This window comes from Paramisgurnus dabryanus, chromosome 1 (genome assembly GCF_030506205.2).
Source record: "Paramisgurnus dabryanus chromosome 1, PD_genome_1.1, whole genome shotgun sequence".
NCBI lineage: Eukaryota > Metazoa > Chordata > Actinopteri > Cypriniformes > Cobitidae > Paramisgurnus > Paramisgurnus dabryanus.
This window is the reverse complement of record NC_133337.1, coordinates 12,768,652-12,785,669: the sequence shown is the minus strand read 5'-3', so window position 1 is coordinate 12,785,669 and position 17,018 is coordinate 12,768,652. Positions and strand designations below refer to the sequence as shown.

Below are 17,018 nucleotides of genomic sequence, written 5' to 3'. Positions count from 1 at the left end.
TAATGCACAGTCGTAATGAATTGCGCAGCAACCCGCTTTCTGTCACAGCGCCGGGCGCTTTTAGGCCATCCTCTCTGGTGTCTGTGACTCACGCACTGCGCAGAAAGGAGGTGCCGCCTTTAGACTCCCTTTGTCCATCGCTCCCAGGCAGACAGCGCGCGTTGTGCGGTCGCAGGTAGCTGAGATGCTGGCACGCATGGGATCCAACTTTGTGGATCTTGTGATCCAACTGATGTTGCAGCGCCTAGATGCGTGGCGTGCCATCGCTAGGTTGTTTTTGATACCTGAAAGTGGAAAGAAAGCATAACATTAAATTAGCATGTCTCACAACATGGGGAAAAAAATTAATGTACACATCATCATATAGTATAGACTTGTTGCATTGTGTTGTGTGTGTGTCATGTACATTTCCTAACACTGTAGTGTGTTTTTTGCTAATTACACCTGCTAGTAACATCTCCAAACCTAACTTCTCTCTCTCCTTCCTTCTGTACTCCTCGAGCCATTCTGGATTGCTGTTAAGTTTCTCCCTGAACTTTGTCAACCTGGCCTTTGCTAAAGCTTTTTTCTCACTTGCTGACTATCTACAATGAAGCATCATAAAGCAAAATATCAACAGTTATTACATTTTAAATGTATATTAAATTCATAAGAGATATTTAAATGTAATAAACAATATGCTTAAATTCTCATTTCCGAAACAGAAATTATCTTTACCGCAACTGCTATTAAATGGTTGCGGTATATGAGAATGGTGTTGCGGAGGATGAGGTACCCCAGTATGTTTTGCTAAAAATAGAGAAGCCACGTAGGCTTTGCTCATTTTTTATTCAGTGCATATAATTAGACTTTAATAAAGAACATTTTCATAATAAATTGTAAATCAAACAATTTTCGAAATGTAGAAAACTACCTGTTTCGGTAATGATAATCAAAATGTCGTGTAAGCATTCTGACAAGAGAATATTTCAAATTTAACTGGAAAGATATAAAGAGATGATCTTACCTGGTAGCCATCTTGAAGTAACTGGTCCATGTGCTTGGTCACTCAAAATCAAACTTTATTAAAATTCTGTATGTGTGCTTAAACTGTTCTCAAAAAGTGTTGCGGAGGATGAGAACATCAGGCATGGACACATCAATTTCCAAATTTTTCTTCATTATAATTATACATGAATATTCAGTAAATTATTTTTCTGTCATCTAAAGTAGTCTAGCAAAACATCCATTTATTTTTTTTCTAAATATTTTTGTTTTAATATGTTTAAATTACAGCATAACGCATGTTCAAACACAGCCGGACGCATTGCGGTAATGAGAATTTCTGCAGAAAATGAGATAAAATTGACAAATTATAAATTCTTATGTTGAAATCACACATTGTGCAAGGTAGAACACAGTATTGTGTTAATTCTGAGGCTTTTTAATATTACTATATTACACATTTTATAGCTAAAATCATTAGTGCCGTGGTGTTTCAATGGTTTCGTGAGAATCACCCACCTGCTGCTGCTTTGAGTCATTAGATTATTAAGAGAGAAAAGAGAGAGAGAGCAGAGAGGCCCTTTTAAGCAGACTTTTTTATTGTACATATCAATATCCTGATATGTACATTGTATAAATGTATACTCTGTGTTCTTTGACCCCCAGTGAGTTCATGTATCAGTTTGCTAATGGTTCAAATAATTGAATAAATCTTTAATCCAACTGAGTAAAGTTCTATTCAGCCAATGAGTTGCTTTCTGGTGTCATCTCTGTGCTCAGTATATCTTTCAAAAACATTTCCCTTTACCTGATACCTATTTGTGAAACTCACAGACAATCTATTCTGTACACTGGATCCTGCAAGTCCACGTAATTTAGGGCTTTCACGGACTGTATTGTGTCCTGCTATTTGACACCCACCTGTTCGCCCCTCTAATGTCCATCTGTCTGTTTGTGTAGCTGTAGTAACAGTGTATCTAAAGAAGCCACACAGTCCTGTGACAGCAGAACGATGGTCACAATGGTTCTCACAGTGACACCCGGCCAGTGAACAACTGCACCCCTGACACGCACGCACACACATACTAGCGCAGGTCGACTGATGACAGAAGACTCGAGCAGTTAATACACTGAGACCATGATGAGGTTCAGGGCTGAATGGCAGAGAATGACACAGAGAAAATGGACTCGTGACTTAGACTTCGATTGAAGATATTTTAGACAATAACTGCACAGGAGTTTAAGGCAAGCTTGAATTGAGACTAAATTAAGAATTGAATTAAGACTTAATGCTGTGCTGGTGGAGCGGGTCATGAGTTATGGGTCTGGGAAAGGGGTTTGCAAGAACTTTGAGAAGGCTTACAGGACTCCTATACCGCTTTCCAAAAGTGATGCGGCGCTATGGTCGGCTGGATGTAAGTCTGCTGTGGAAGTCTTCTGGTGAGCTCGACTGATATCACTTTGACTTTGTGTAGTTTGTATTGTCCAGGCAAACAGTTGAAAGTATCTAATATTAACAGTGGGGACAGATTCAGGTCTTTTTAAAATTCCTGTGTTTTGTAAGGTTTTGTTTACATATAAACTATCTTATACATAAATAAGCATTTAAATTGAACTAGATTTTTATGTAGTGCTTGATTGTACAAAGGCTGCTGCCATAGTGGTTGCCATGGTGTTACTAAGATGTATTGGGCAGCCATAAAGGTCAATTTCAGTTTTTCTGATATGGCTCAGGTCAGTCTTTCAATATACAATATGGCATTTTGTCCAGTATGGGAGGTCAGATATATAATGCAATTTTGCATTTAAAATGCGTTTAATATCTGTCCAACCACAATTCAGACGTCTAGACTAAAACAAGACAACATTTGAGCGGTCAGTGAAAATTTAATAGACCAATTTAGAGTAGATGTCACAGTTACGTCACTGCAAGCTGCGCGCGCAATGCGGTTGCAGAAAAACAGTGGAAATGAATTAAACACGAGTGAAAAGAGCAAGACAAATCACTAGAAAATGTCCTGTTGTGCTGTTAAGAATAAGAATGCCAAAAAAGATGGCTTTCATTTTTATAGAATACCATCGTCGAAGACATCATTTGAAGATAAAGCCCTTAAACGGACAGAATGGAGCGAGGAAATCATCTGGAAATCTTTTAATAATTAGAATAGAAAATAAGTAGAGAAGATGTCCGGTGTTCTGTCGAAGTCTGTTCCCTCCATGTGTTTCTTATAGCGTTTTTATCACGTTACAATTATAATTTATTCAGAATAAATGTTTTTTTATACTGAAAAAGCAATAATATCACAATTTTTTTTTAATATTTCATAATTTTTTCGTTTTCTATTATTTCTTTTTATTTCCATATCTTAGCTTATGTCTTCTTCCTGTTTGTTTTAAAATTATTATGTTTACATACTTAAATATATAAATATAGCACACACACACACACACATGATGTAAAGTGTTATTAATATATAAACAGGCCTTTTTAATCTATGTTTAAACATAATACTTTTATAATAGTTTTAGAACAAACACGTAAGATAAATATAAGGAAGAAATAATAGAAAACAGGAAAATTATGAAATATTTAATAAACGCTATTATATATATAATACATGAGTGTATTGCTTTTATATGTACTTTAGCGATTCAGACTGTAAAAATAATTGATTTAGCAAAAAATAACAATACATATACATTACATACATGCATATCAGTAGCCAAGCCATTTAAACTTTTTATCTATCTAAAAAATAAACGTAACGTGATTAAAACGCTATAAGAAACATTGCACTAAAGGGAAAAATAGGGGAATCAGACTTCGACAGAACACCAGATCCATAAAAATCACGGTTTAATGCTAAAACACTTCACAACCCTACTGCGGAGCAGTCACTTTCTGCAACCAGTTTGGCTCCGCCCACAAAAAACTTCATCTCTGTTTGCAAACACGAAATTGGTCTATATGTCTAACATAAGCCCATAAATAAAAGAATAAATAAATAAATAAAACCAAATGTTATTGCTTACAATATGGAATATCATACATCTTGCAAGTTATTTTGGCATAAACGACATGTGACCAAATTCTTGGTCTTGATATCTTTCACTCTCAGGAAAAAGGTACGAGAAGGTTGTCATTGGAGCAATGCATTTTAAAAAGTACACTTTTGTTCATAAAAAGGTATATATTGGTACAGGTACATATATAAGGTTAGGATACATATCTATACCAGGCGCAGTAACATCATCACTCCTGTGACCTCCCCCCTCTCGCTCAAACTGATGATGATGTTACTGCGCGTCAAGGTCGAAGTGCTGCAAACTAAGTGCTCTTCCTCAATACAATATAGTTCTCATTTTTTATCCACTTAAAAAATCGTCACGTTTTATTTTGTGCTACCATACTTAATTGTGTAACTACTCATGTAACAGTCTTTAAATAGGGAAAACATGGAAGTGTTTGGTGGCTTCTAAATTCATCCCTGTTTGGATCCTAAGGAATGAATGGGGCTTGGCTAAATGCTAACACATTCACGATGCGCTGTACAAAGATTAAGTGCTCGCATTGAAAAAAGTTGTCCCAGTTGATGTAATGTTAGCCTTAGAAACACTCTGCTCATTAGAGTAATACCAACGGCTATAGACTTCGGGTCGGGCAAACACATAACAGGGCACTAAAAACATCCGTTCACAGTACTGCGGTAAATGACAGAGCTGAGTGTAAACAGTGGAGGGCTGTTTGACACGTACATGGCAAGAGAATCACAATAACTTGTCAAATAGTTTATCAATTTGACATCCATTCAGTAGACTAGCTGAGGGACCAAAGTCATAAAATTCATTGCTAAAGAATGGACTGACAGGCAGGTGTGGATGTGACATCAGGGGGGTCAGGCAGGGTCCCGTCTGCTGGGTGTTATTTCAGCAGGTAGTTTTAATCCCAGTCCAGATTCGTAATGGAGCCGGGTTGGAATGTAGACCGGAGAATGTGACCCCTGGTCTGAATAGCCCTTGAGAAATGCAAATCAGAAAAGACTGTGACAATTGTGTCATCTCTATTCTTGGCATGTTCATCACGGGTACGGACATCAAACAACAGTTATCTAACCGATCGGCTGAGCAAAGACAGGCCGGGTAACTTCTTTAGTCGTCATAGACTCTTTCAGTCTGACACGAAAGAGACATTTATCTCACAAGATCGAAAAATGAAACAACTGCACATCTTTTCAACTTCAGCATATACTGCTTTACAATGTGCTGTTCTTGACTAAACTCATTGTGAAGTTTAAAGAAGTACCGTAATGTAAATTTAATGAACAAAATGATGCCTCTACATGTCTAGCACCAACACACCTGTAAAATAAAGGCATAAGTGAGTAAAGGCTATCTGGTTCAGGCTCTTTATAGTTGCGATAAGCTTAATTTTTCTCTCATTACAAATTATTGCGCCTCTTTTCTTTGATCACACTTCAGTACGGATAAGGGAGTACATGCTTTTGCATACTGTATGTAATAGACAGTGTGTTAATAATATACCATGTCAGGGCTCAACATAAAGGACTGCCCGGTGGCCCGGGGCAAGCGTTAGAGACGTTCAGGCCAGTAGAAAGTATTGTCACTTGCCCGATCGGGCCAGTGCTTCACCCTCACTCACTAAAATATATTTTCATCAATGTATATTATTTAACATCTTGGAAGCAGACATTTACTTGGGTAAAACACGATGCAAGAAACAAATTTTATGTCTACAGGTAAAGCAGAAAAGTTGGGAGCCTTTTTTCGTTGGAACATGTCTGTTGTATATGTATACAATTATATTTTACTTTTGAATTATTATTTTTAAATATGTGACACTGACTTTTTTATTGGGACCAGTGAAAATTTTGGCAGGGCAAGTGAAAACCTGAACCACTGGCCCGATTGGGCCAGTATAAAATTTTTTTTTGCGTTGAGCCCTGCATGTTATTAAACCTTAATACAACAGACTGTAATGTACTGTTATTTTTATTTTCGATGTATGATTGGGGGGGTTTTTTTTCGGTTAAATGCACCTTTAAGGGTGTTTTTCTTTTAATTGCCCAGTTTGACAAGTTAGTTATTTCAGTGGAATCTTTCTGTTATACAGTAGGAGCTTTCTGCTGTTGGTAATGTGTTTGAATGGGAAACGTTTATGAATTAGAATGACTAAGATGACTGTAAAAACAGAAACCTTTAGAGATAGATTGCTAAATATTGCAGAATCATGCTAATGCCTGGAAGGGGACGGTGTTTGTGTATTTGTGTATGAGTGTGTTTGTTTGCGTGCGTGAGGGAGTTTTTTTGTTTTTTCTCAGTCAGGTTCACTCGGTCAATAACAATGTCCCTTATTACGGGAAGTGCGATTCAGGAAGCAACAGACCTGGACTTCCCTGCAGCACTAGAGACCAGTATAGAGTGTGTGCATACAGTACATTAGTCCAGTTCCTACACTGACAAATATCTGTACAAAAAACAGCACTTTAGTCAATCATTACCCATCATGCCTCTGTATAAATGACCCACCGACAGTGCTGGGCAAGCTACTTGGAAAATGTAGTGAGTTAAGCTACCAGTTACTTCACATTAAATGAAGCTTCACTACACTGAAGCTACACCCCTGGGAAATGTAGCAAGCTAAGCTACATCAATAGTAGCTTGCTACATCAATAGTAGCTTGCTACATCCAAGCTACTTTTTTAACCAGTTTTATTATGTAATTATTTATTCAGTTTCAATTTATCATTTTGGTAATTATAGGCTATACAAAGCATAATGTAGGCCTACTTCACATTTTGGGGCTGTTTGCTGGACTTATCCTACTCCCAGAATAAAATGCATGTTTGAGGTGCCTTTATTCAAAAACACCTGGCCCTGACATATCTTAACACAAGGGTCTCCAACGTGGGCCCGCAGGCACCAGGTAGCCTGCACAGAGTCTGTGAGGTGCCCGCCAATGAACATTTTATTAATAGTTTGAATTGTAATATTTATTACATGTTTTTATATTAGCTTGGTGACATAACCCAGTCAGAGCACGAGTCTTCACAGAATGCAAGTGGTAATGTTTTGTATGAATAAAGGCTGCACAACTCGAAAATACGGAACAAACGACATCCTGTGCCGATTCAAATGACGCGCTTATTCTCAAATTCAGGACGACTTCAGAAATGTTTGGAAAATTGAAGCTTGTGTGGAAGCTACCTCACTACTTGGTCAAAAAAAGAGCTTAGCTACTGAAAAGCTATTTGATTTAGAAAGCAGCTAAGCTTTTACCTACATTGTGGGTAGGTAAAATCCAGCAAACAGAAAATTTTTATGAATATTTTCAGATTTTATTTACAGAACAGATTTGTGGTTGTTAAAGTAGTCTTTACTGTAACCCAGTGTTTCCTAATCCTGGTCCTCGAGTACCCCCTCCCAGAATGTTTTTAGATGTCTTCTTATTTAACACACCTGATTTAATTCAGCAGCTTGTTAGGGAGACATTGGCCAATTCTCAATCGGAAGGCAGCAGCCTCCGGAGGTCGCATTTGTAGGCTGCATACATTATAAAGACGTATTTCAGAATATATTAACAATTATAAAGTTGACTATTATACTTAATTAATCGTAATTTGTTGTATGACTTGTGAATGTAATGCTTGGTTAACTTAAAAAATAAACAGGTCTGATGACGTATGCAGCCTGCATATGCGACCTCCGGTGGCTGCAGCCTTCTGATTGAGAAACGACCATGCTAAACATTCTGAATGAGTTGAATCAGGGTTTTAAATAAGAAGTCATCTAAAACTTTCTGGTAAGTGGTACTCAAGGACCAGGATTGGGAAGCACCGCTATGTTTTAAGTGTCAGCCTCATTTCAAATTTAAGGGTGTACTGTAAGCAAACATGTAAAATTGGGGGATAATCAATTTGGCCTTATTTTATATGCACCCTCACACAAATATAAATAACATTGTATGTCAATCATATCCAAGGCTGTCTGTTCATCATTTGACAGTCAACATACCCTACGCAACACATTGAGAGAGAGAGAGTTATTCTCCCGGTCTGGTTTGTACAGATGTACAGAGATAAATAATACATTTAAGTGGACTGCGCAGGATGAGCAGGCTTTCTGATGCAAAGGTCTGTTAATGATGGGATATTATGAGGGTTTGAGACATCAGGGCTTGACTGGAATTGGAGGCAAAATTACCCAGCAAGTCAAACATCATTCTTCAGGTATGTCAGCACAGCGAAAGTAAATGAAAGATCATAGCTGGAATCTTTCAGCCAGTGAGAAAAAAATACATCTTCAGATCTATGTTTTTATGAGTAAGCATGCAAGAATACTGTATGGAAAAGAGCCTGATTGAATTTCATATGAAAAGACATAAGTGCATCAGAGTTTAGTCCAGAAGTCAATACATAAGTATATGCATAATGGAAATTGAAATCAATGATATTCTATTTCAAGATATTAAACTGTAGACAAATGTATAAAGATGCATTTCTCTATATTAGACTGCTGATGCATCTCTGTAGTATGTACAGTACAGGAGATGAGATTACAATAATGGTTTGTTTTTGAAACACATAGTTTTACTATTATGAGTGTAAGGTCTTTAAATTGTAAGGGTGATGTGGAATGTAGTTCGAAAATGAATGTTAGATAATATGGCTGTCACACGTCTGTTACAATGTTACACCAGGACTCTTATTTTGATATGAACTCTTGATTTGTATTTTGTGTTTCTTTTGGTTTCTGTGTTTACTTTCCCTGTTTAGCGGTTCATTGTCAGTGCTTGTTGAGATCTAACCTGATGTTCCCTGGTTGCTTTTGGATACCCCCTTATCTTCCACATTAAAGTCTTCTGTTTTATAGATCAAGCTAAAACTTGGCCTTGTCCTCATCGGCCATACAGCTCTGTAATGTCTCCTATATTCAGAATTTTTAAACATGCAATAACACATCAGAGACGACACATGCAAATATTTGACAACTGCAGGTCCCAACTTTGCAAACCTATAAAATATTGAGATATAATAGGGGTTAAAAAAAACATGGAACAACAGAGAAATTCATTATTCAAATGTCACTTTTAAGGAGACATTTCACAAGACTTTTTAAGATGTCAAATAAATATTTGGTGTCCGCAGAGAACGTGTGTTTAGATCAAAATACCCCACAGATAATTTATTATATCATGTTAAAATTGCCACTTAGTTGTGGCGTCTTTGGGTGTGTCCTTTTAAATGCAAATGAGCTGATCTCTGCACTAAATGGCAGTGTCATGGTTGGATAGTGCGGATTAATGGACAATATTATTATAATAAGATCCCCTTCTGACATCACAAGAGGAGCCAAATTTCAATGACCTATTTTTTCCACATGCTTGCAGAGAATGGTTTACCAAAACTAAGTTACTGGGTTGTTCTTTTTCTCATTTTCTAGGTTGATGGAAGCACTTGGGGCCCAATTATAGCACTTAAACATGAAAAAAGTAAAAAACAAAAAGATTTTTATGATATGTCCCCTTTAAGCTCTGGTTAATTTCTAGACCTGCAGTGGTATAATATTGCTTTCTTGTTTCCTCTACAGACTGTAAGTACACATGTCATGCTCGCTGCCATGACAAGGTGACACTAGACTGTCACCCGAATGGATCCCTTAATGGCAGCTCATTCAGTCCTGTGATTCAGGACCACCTTAACAACAACCAGTCATCACACAGCGTGAGTACAATATAAGATGTTATGCATGTGTGACTATGTGCACCTATATGTGACCCTGTCTGTGAAAACCAAGTCCAAAAGTTTTTTTTTTATTTCACTTATTTCATTATGATTTCCATCTTTGACACAGCCTTACTAAGTCAATATTAAAGATATCAAGGTTATATTATCACAGCATGTTCTGTACATTATGTAGGATGGTTCTATATAGAAAAATCACTTTAATCCAAAAGTCCAAAATCATTTAAAATATTAGTATAATCTGAAATTGATAGAAATTACACTCTCATATTTTTTAAATGTTAAAGGGGACATTTCACAATACTTTTTAAGATGTAAAATAAATCTTTGGTGTCTCCAGAGTACGCATGTAAAGTTATAGCATAAGTTTAATTCTGGCATTGGTGGGGACATAAATAAAATTATCGCATTGGAAAAACTGTTTTTGCCGTTTACTTGACAACAGACAACTCAGTATGACATCTGACTTGCCACCCTCCGGTGCCATCACAAATTTTATGTACTATAACAAACAATTGGTTATGTCCTAAAGCCTAATAAACAGTACATGTTTAAAGCAACACCAAAGAGGTTTTTTTTTTACCTTAAAATAACGTTTCCAAAAAAGTTTCATTGGTTCATCCACTCAAAATAGGGTGAATTGCACTTTCACATTCGCTTTGCAGCCCTCTATCGGCCAAAACCGCACTAAAGATGTTTCCAACCGTCGGGTAGTGGTCCTGTAGTTCAACTGAAAACTACAAAAACTTGCTTTACGGCAGACCTTCAATCCAATCAGAGCCAGCAATGCTGCAGTATTTACGACAGTGCTAATGAACAATTACGCTTGTAACCTGTAGGGGGAGCAAAGAGCTAAAAACTCTTTAGTGTTGCTTTAAGTCTTTGTCAAAAAGAAGAAAAGAAAATCACTATGTAGCATAGCATATATGAATCCATATTTACTTTATAACATTGAAGAATATTTAATTAATATTTAATTCTTAATTTAATTTTGAAAAAAAAATCCCAGTGTTGAAGTAGGTGTATGTATATCATGGTGTTTCCTGATCAACTTTTATGAACATTTCTGTAGTTGACATTAAATCTTCTTTTACTTCATTATCAGACAGTTAATCAGTGTGAAAAAATAGAAGTTTAAAATGCAACCTTACATTACATTTGGTGTCTCCAGAGTACAAATGTAAAGTTATAGCATAACTGTGCAACATTATCTGTGCAAGTAATGAACACAGTACAGTAATGTCAAGTATACAGCAATCATGACATTAATTTATGCTTCTATCATGTTGGGGTTATTTTCTTTCTTGCATTAGGGACCTTCTAAATAACCTTGCTACCCCATTATTAAAGGTTTAGTTATACTGACACAAGTTTGCAACTCCTCAGGTTAACATGGGATTGTTGTGCATTGGGGAAAACTTTAATGACCTATTTTTTTCACATGCTTGTAGAGAATGGTTTACCAAAACTAAGTTACTGGGTTGATCTTTTTCACATTTTCTGGGTTGATAGAAACACTGGAGACCCAATTATTGCATGTGTCTGCTTGTGATGGTTTGTTTTGACCACAAGAGGGGGACAACGTCCAGATAAACAGGCTCCCAGTATCACTGATAATAAAACTCGGTCAATGTAACAGTATATATTTATATTGCAGATGCTATATTAATGTTTATTGAAAGATAGCAGATTAATGTCACTGTCAAAGAGCTTTAAGTCCTTCAGTCTGAGCTTGGCAGGGGTCATGTGTTAAAGCTGTGTTCAAAATGTGTGCGTCAGCCCAGTCATAATAATTATTGTTTTGACTTGTTGTAAAACTGCTTTGAGCAACTGTGTCATTTAGTATTTAAAAACGATAAAAGATATTATTACAGTAAGTGTCACAGAAGAAGTGTAAACACAAATCTGCAGATTCACATTTATCTCTAGTATTGCACTTGCATGGAAATAACGTGTCTGTTAAAAGCAGAATATTACAGTAGAAAAGTTCCTATGCAACTGTGTGTGTATGTGTGAGCGATCCGGTGGGGTCATAGCTAGTAAACGAAATACTGCATTACCATGGCTACAGGTTAACTAACCGGTTAATGTACATAACTTCTCTCAGATGATTAGTTTATGAATGCATGAATCTCAAATGTGGGTCATGCATACTAATCATTAATCTTGTCATCTTTGCTTTGTTTACTGGCGCTCTTATTGTGTGTATGAGTGTGTTTAGACCTGAAGCTAGTTTGCTAGTAATTTGGGATTAAACATGGGTGTGTACATTCCCTTAAGACAAACACACAAGCAGCTGTCTGTGTCAGTCTAAGCATGGATGAGTCTAGCAGTCATTTGTGTCTATGAATGTGGACCCTGCATTCCAGTCTGGAAGGTCCCCTCCCACCCATAGCCGGTCAGTCGAGTTGAGGCCACAGTTTCGGTCGGGCTTAAGGCCACTGCTTTAAACCACTGTAGTGTTGTAATGCTGACTATTTAGGGAGTAATGTACTGTGGGGAGGACAGGGTGTCTTCATGTAACACCCACTACGATGTAAAACAAACCACTAGCAGAACAGCATAAACGAGAATAGCAGAAAAGCTAAACGATGATGATGTATTCAGTTAGTAATTGTAAGACTTTATAATGTCATAACTTACTAGTATTATAAAATGAAAGAAGAAACAGAGGTGTAAATATGATCTAAAGAAGAGGAAGACTGAAGACTGATGTAGGAAGGAGAGAGTTTCCCTTTAGGAAACAATGACAGGATGCAGCCTGCAGCAGAACTGAGCTTCACATTACACACACATCACATTACAAACACTGACATACAGGTGCATTGACAATAATAGTTATTACACAAATATGTTTATACATATCACTGACTGTCCGCCTGCTGGGATCGCCCAAAGCTTGGTGCTCGCAAAGCATGTTGAACTAAAATTCAACTGCAGCAAGGCAGCTTGGCTAGCTCAGAAAGTTTCACTTTTCTCAGAGAAAGCAGTTTGTTGGCAGGCCTGTGCTGACTGCTGGGAACGTTCTGGGTGGTAAAGCTGGTCCAAACTGCAAACTCCACCACAGTAACCACACAACCATGTGACTCCCACTTATACAGATATGCACTGGGATGCATGTTACACAGTCTGGTCAAGTTAGTATGGATAAAAACAAGCAAGATACAACATTGTTTTATGTACTGGAAAAACACTAGCAGATGATGTTAGACACTCAGTATCTGTTACTGCCATGGATCCACTTAACGTAAATCAATAAACATATGGCTCAGTCTAAGTGATGAAGAAAATATAACTTCTGACAGTCTACTGAATGATTGCTGCCAAAATAGAGTTTTAGGAAAGGAGAAATTTTCTCATTGTTTGCTAGATTGCAATACTAAAATAATTCACTTTGGCTTTTAACTTTCACAAGATGGCATTCCTATATGAACCCTATAAATAACTTTCTGTAAAGATCAGGTCCCTTGACCTCATTGGAGAGCCACAATCTGTGACTGTGATTTACTTGTAGTTCATTAAACAACACAAACCCTCTAATCCTCAGAGAGGAATAGCAGGTATTATATCCTCAGGAGTGAGATTAGACGCTGTCCACCTTAAAAGCTAATCCTGCCCTTCTTCAAAGCTACATTTAGTCAACTAGGTCAGAGTTAACACTCAAGTAAGCACCTCACATAACATTCACACAGGTTCGCCCGCCCTTTGACCCAAAAAATACATCTTCATTTTCCAATGTAACAGTTGCTACATGCTTGCTTTAAACATATGCATGGAAAAATTAGCTGCTGTGAATAAGGATTTATTCCATGGAAAAGTGCACACAGCCTCTTTGCATGTGAATGTGTGTTGGGAGTACTATTTACTCCTAGATGTCAGGTGGATTCGATTATCTGACAAACTGGAACTAGAAGTGGAAAGCTCAGCATCTGGTCAGATTGCATATTGTTTCATCTGGAAACTTGGTCTCCTTCTCTGATGTGAATTTGTTGTCCAGAAAGTGGCCTTAGCAAGCACCACAATTACTATGCCCATATTCATCTTTAGATATTTAAAGGTGCCATAGAATGTAAAACTGTATTTATCTTGGCATAGATGAATAATACGAGCTCTGTACTTGGTAATGACATATCATGAGCCTCAAGCGCTCTTGTTTGCTTACTTTTATGTAAAACTTGTGCACGCAAAAGACTGCTGGAAAACAGGCCAATCTCAGCATAACACCGACTGTGACGTCACAGTGGAGATGTACGGCCCCAACATTAAATTACACATTAAATTAATTACAAAGTTGTTAAAATGTTTACTAATGTGAGCTACTGGCATAAGCCTATCAGAGCAGAGCTCAATATTATTATTCATGACCCTTCCAAATCGGGACAAAAATAGATAATTTCATTCAAAGGACAAATCCTATGGTTCTAAATGGATATGCAAAAATGGTCCTGGAAAATGTTTGCACTTATTAAGGTTACATACTTTCCATGTAGATATCAAATAACAATTTAACATATTATTTTAATGCATTCTTTGGCACCTTTAAGCAAACAACTTACTCTAAAAATTCCACTTTGGGATGTAACTCATTCTGAATGTTTACACATCAATGATCTCTTGTAGAGGCTTGTTAAAGTGAGGTGTGCCATTACTGTTCTAAACACGCAGACTTTATGCCTGGAGGAAAATGAAACAACCTAAATTAATTCTGTAGCCATAAATTGAAGTATGGACCTGAGCCATAAGAACCATAATATCAAAACATCCAGTCAGAACATACCATGAAGCAACATGATAGAAATCACGGCAAACCCTTTTCCAACCACTTAACAATGTTGTGCAACAACACACAACACAATAACATTCATCAGAGTAACAAAAAAATCGACTGTAAAACTTTAATTTTAGCCACAAATAGGCTCAAAGTCAAAGGTGAGATGCTAAAGATACAATTATAGAGATTTAAATTATAAATGAAGCTAAAGGTGCACAAATTATAATTATAAATGGAGCTAATGGTGCACAAATTATAATGAAGATAAGCAAGTCAAAAGTACTAAATGGTTTTGGGGTCAGGTTAGTTCCCACAATTCACGTCTTATCTCTTTCCTTTCACTCGCGTTCAGTCTAATCATGACTCCATTGTAAGTCCAGCCTGCAGAGTTTAAATCAACTTGTTTATAGAGGTCATGTTAACAAGCAGTCCATCTCAATCCAAGGTTTATTTTTCGATGAAGAGATTTGAACCAAAGTATATGCATGCTTGCCTGGGGTTATGCTTGCATCAGATCGTGAACACCGGATTGAGTATTTAAAAACAAGAGAGCTTTTGAAACCCACAAGACAAGACAAAACCTGTCCTGGAGTTTAGACTAACCTTCTCCCTGTGGGTGTCCTTTGTGTTAACAGTAGTAGATGTTGGTCCCAAATTACATTCTATTTAGTCTTCCTTCACCGTCTGGATATGTGAGGTTTGGCTGTAGAAAAGACTATGATTTCCATCTAGGGATGGTCCCAGGATAGTAAACACTAAGCCCTGACTGTTTGCGCTCCTTGATCTTATCCAGGATCTCTGTAATGTTTAGGCTGAGGTCATTGTTTCAGCTTTCCTCCGATTGCTGTTTTTCGGAGTCATACGTGCTTCCCGTTGCATCCTGAAATTTTACTATGAAACTTACTGTACTATATGAGCAGATGGGAACTAATACTTAAACTTGTTGTTGTTTTGATTTGCACATCCTTGGGATAAACATAAGAGTTATGTGTTTGCTGCACCCTTGGGTGTTGCCATCAGTCTTACACTCTCAGAAATAAAGGTACAAATGTTGTCACTGGGGCAGTACCTTTAAAAAAGGTCCTAATATGTACGGTATTAAAGTGACAGACTCCAGAAAAATGAATTTAAGGATCAGAAGATGATAAATTGATTGAGATTTCTTCTATTACATCACCTTTCTTATTGTCTTAAAGTTTGCTCTTAACTGAGGCTGAACCACATCGTTTTATAGTCATTTCTTAATGTTAGCTACATTGTTTTAATGGTCTCTTAATGTATAATTAAAGAACACACATTGTAAATATAGTAATCTTCCATGTTAAGCTTATAATTTTGGATAATTAAAGGACTGAAACTCCACGACCCTTTGTCCTTTCAAATAGCATAATATTTTAACCAGTTATTGCTCTTTAAAGGCTGAGGCGTTAATCGGTCTTATAAGACGTGTAAAGGAGTTGTTCCTAAGGTCATTCATACATGGGCCCACCACAAAACCCTTTGTGTATGTGTAAGAAAATGATTTATCCTCACGAGACATTCCACACACCCTCACCTAAATGCTAGCACAGAAACAGTGCCTGTGTACTGGGAGCATGAACCACTCCTCCTTTGCAAAGGAATGTGGGTAATGTGTAATGAAGGCTATGGCCCTCAGCCAGAAAAACTACAGGTTGCCGTCACAGGTCACCTCTCTGGCTGGATCCTATTGTTCTGTAACAGGGTGAGGTGGGCTAGAGATGAGTTTCCTAGTGGGGCGAGACATCCGGATTGTATTTTCACACGCTCCTTGGTAGCAAAATCATGGTGGATGCAATCATCTTTCCTTAAGATTGTAACTTCAGTTATTGAGAAATTATTTACATAGGGCCAACATTGCTTTTATTTATGGTTGGATATAGCATCGACCAACCAGTTAAGAGATTTCTGGACTAGCAGTTTGTCAGCTTTTGGTTTGCATAACTTAGCGGTTTCCTCTGCTGACAGGGTATTTTTAGGCCCTCCCCATGTTCTTGGGTTTATATTAAGCACTGTCCTTCTACAGACCTCTTGAAAGCTACAGTTTGTAGGGTGTGGTTAGCCCTGTCCTTGATCTACTGCAGATGTTGCCTGTGACTCTGTGGCTCTTTGAAATCAACATTTGACTTTTGTTTGGGTGGGCTGTTATCATATTTTATGCACAGTAAAATGCAAGTATAAGGGGAAAATTGCTTGAAGACATAATATACTTAGACCTCAAAGCAGCTGTTAACACTAAAATGATGTCTATGCTCTTTTGGATTGCATTTGGGTCTCAAAATTCAATATAAAAACTGCTCAATAGACAATACCATAATGAAATTCGCATGACTGATAATGCAAGCCAGTGCTTTGGGGCTTTCCCTAATTTAAAAGAAAGATTTAAAAATGTTCTGCCTATCTGACTGTTGAATAACATAATTTTCTAGAACATCATTTTGTCTTTTTGCGTTCTTTATAGGCAATTTACATGTGTACGCTTT

General features: G+C 37.2%; 1 protein-coding gene across 1 annotated transcript in view; it reads left to right on the top strand.

The window, feature by feature from the left end:
• rassf3 (Ras association domain family member 3) overlaps nucleotides 1-17,018 on the top strand; it is a 40,756-nt gene that overhangs the window by 3,979 nt on the left and 19,759 nt on the right. The window contains exon 2 of the mRNA XM_065265876.2: nucleotides 9,592-9,725. Within this exon, the coding sequence (XP_065121948.1) occupies nucleotides 9,592-9,725 (134 nt within the window). The remainder of the gene's footprint in view (nucleotides 1-9,591; nucleotides 9,726-17,018) is intronic.